Source organism: Onychostruthus taczanowskii, unplaced genomic scaffold (assembly GCF_017590055.1).
Source record: "Onychostruthus taczanowskii isolate IOZ18803 unplaced genomic scaffold, ASM1759005v1 scaffold90, whole genome shotgun sequence".
Classification (NCBI taxonomy): Eukaryota; Metazoa; Chordata; class Aves; order Passeriformes; family Passeridae; genus Onychostruthus; species Onychostruthus taczanowskii.
The window spans coordinates 2,828,913-2,829,959 of NW_024506994.1; the positions used below are offsets into that span (position 1 = coordinate 2,828,913).

At 57.0% G+C, this 1,047-nt stretch overlaps 1 protein-coding gene across 1 annotated transcript; it reads right to left on the minus strand.

Moving 5' to 3' along the window:
* Positions 1 to 215: 215 nt before the first annotated feature.
* Positions 216 to 809, minus strand: LOC121347508 (small basic protein 1-like). The gene is made up of 2 exons (XM_041426213.1): positions 752 to 809; positions 216 to 346 (listed from the first exon to the last, which is right to left on the minus strand). The coding sequence occupies exons 1-2, from the start codon at positions 807 to 809 to the stop codon at positions 216 to 218; spliced, it is 189 nt and encodes a 62-aa protein (XP_041282147.1).
* Positions 810 to 1,047: the final 238 nt, after the last annotated feature.

Consider the following 1,047-nt stretch of genomic DNA (forward strand, 5'->3'; position numbering starts at 1 on the left):
CAGCAGACAGAAATCATCTTATCACAGCACACAGAAATCATCTTATCACAGCACACAGAAATCATCTTATCACAGCACACAGAAATCATCTTATCACAGCACACAGAAATCATCTTATCTGCCCATCTTTACTTCAAAGCGCTGAGCACCGCCTCAGCCACACCCTGGACGCAGCTCCAGGAGCTCCAGGGCTGTGGGGCTGGACTCCTCCAGGGTCATTTGCCCTTTTTGGGAGAGGGGATGCAGCAGTGCAGCTCCTCGCAGTAGGGGCTGAAGGACCACTCCTCGGTCTCGCTGCAGGTGTGGGCGCAGTACCCGTCACAAAAGCCCTTGGGCTGCCCGTGCCCTGCCATGAGAAGAGACAGAGGAGGGTTATGGAGAAAATCATGGGTAGGTAGGAGGGCAGAGCCCCTGGAGTTTTCTCCTTGCTGGTTCCAGGGTGGTGCTGATGCTCTGGGTACCTCTGGGGTTAGACCCACCCGGGACAGGATGGATTTCATGTCCCCACTGAGCTGGAGGACAGCTGGGCACTTACACACCATCCCTCTGCTCGTGCTGGATCTCTCTGCAGGAGGGAGATGGGATTGGCAGTGTGGCATCCACCCCATCCCAACCCCTTTGTGCCTGCCAGGCTGGGTAAATCAGCAGGGCCCTGATCCCCACTGTCCAGAGATTAACCCCCTCTCTCCCCTGAGGCTGCACAGCACACAGGTCACCCCGATTTCTCCACCTCCACGTGTTCCTGCCTTACCTGGGCTGGCCAGGGAGAAAAGCAGGAGCGCAGCAAAGACCACGCAGAGCACCCTCATGGCTGGAGGCCAGGGGGGATCTTGGCACACAAAATCTGAGCTGCCCGAGGTGTCGGAGGGCAGAGGTTTTATAGAGGGACTCCGGCCACGAGTGGCACGGCCAGAGGAGAGCCCTGGGCAATGGTGGCTCTCCTCCAGACTCACTCCAGCAGCTCCACATCTTTCTTGTTGAATCAAAGAATCATGAAGGTGGGAAAATACCTCTAGATCCCCGAGTGCAGTGAACCTGGCACCACTG

Excerpts from the sequence above, each read along its gene's own strand:
- LOC121347508 (XM_041426213.1), bottom strand. The coding sequence starts at position 809 with ATGAGGGTGCTCTGCGTGGTCTTTGCTGCGCTCCTGCTTTTCTCCCTG. Across the intron at positions 347-751 it reads TTTCTCCCTGGCCAGCCCAG|GGCACGGGCAGCCCAAGGGC; the intron begins GTAAGGCAGGAA and ends TTCTCATGGCAG.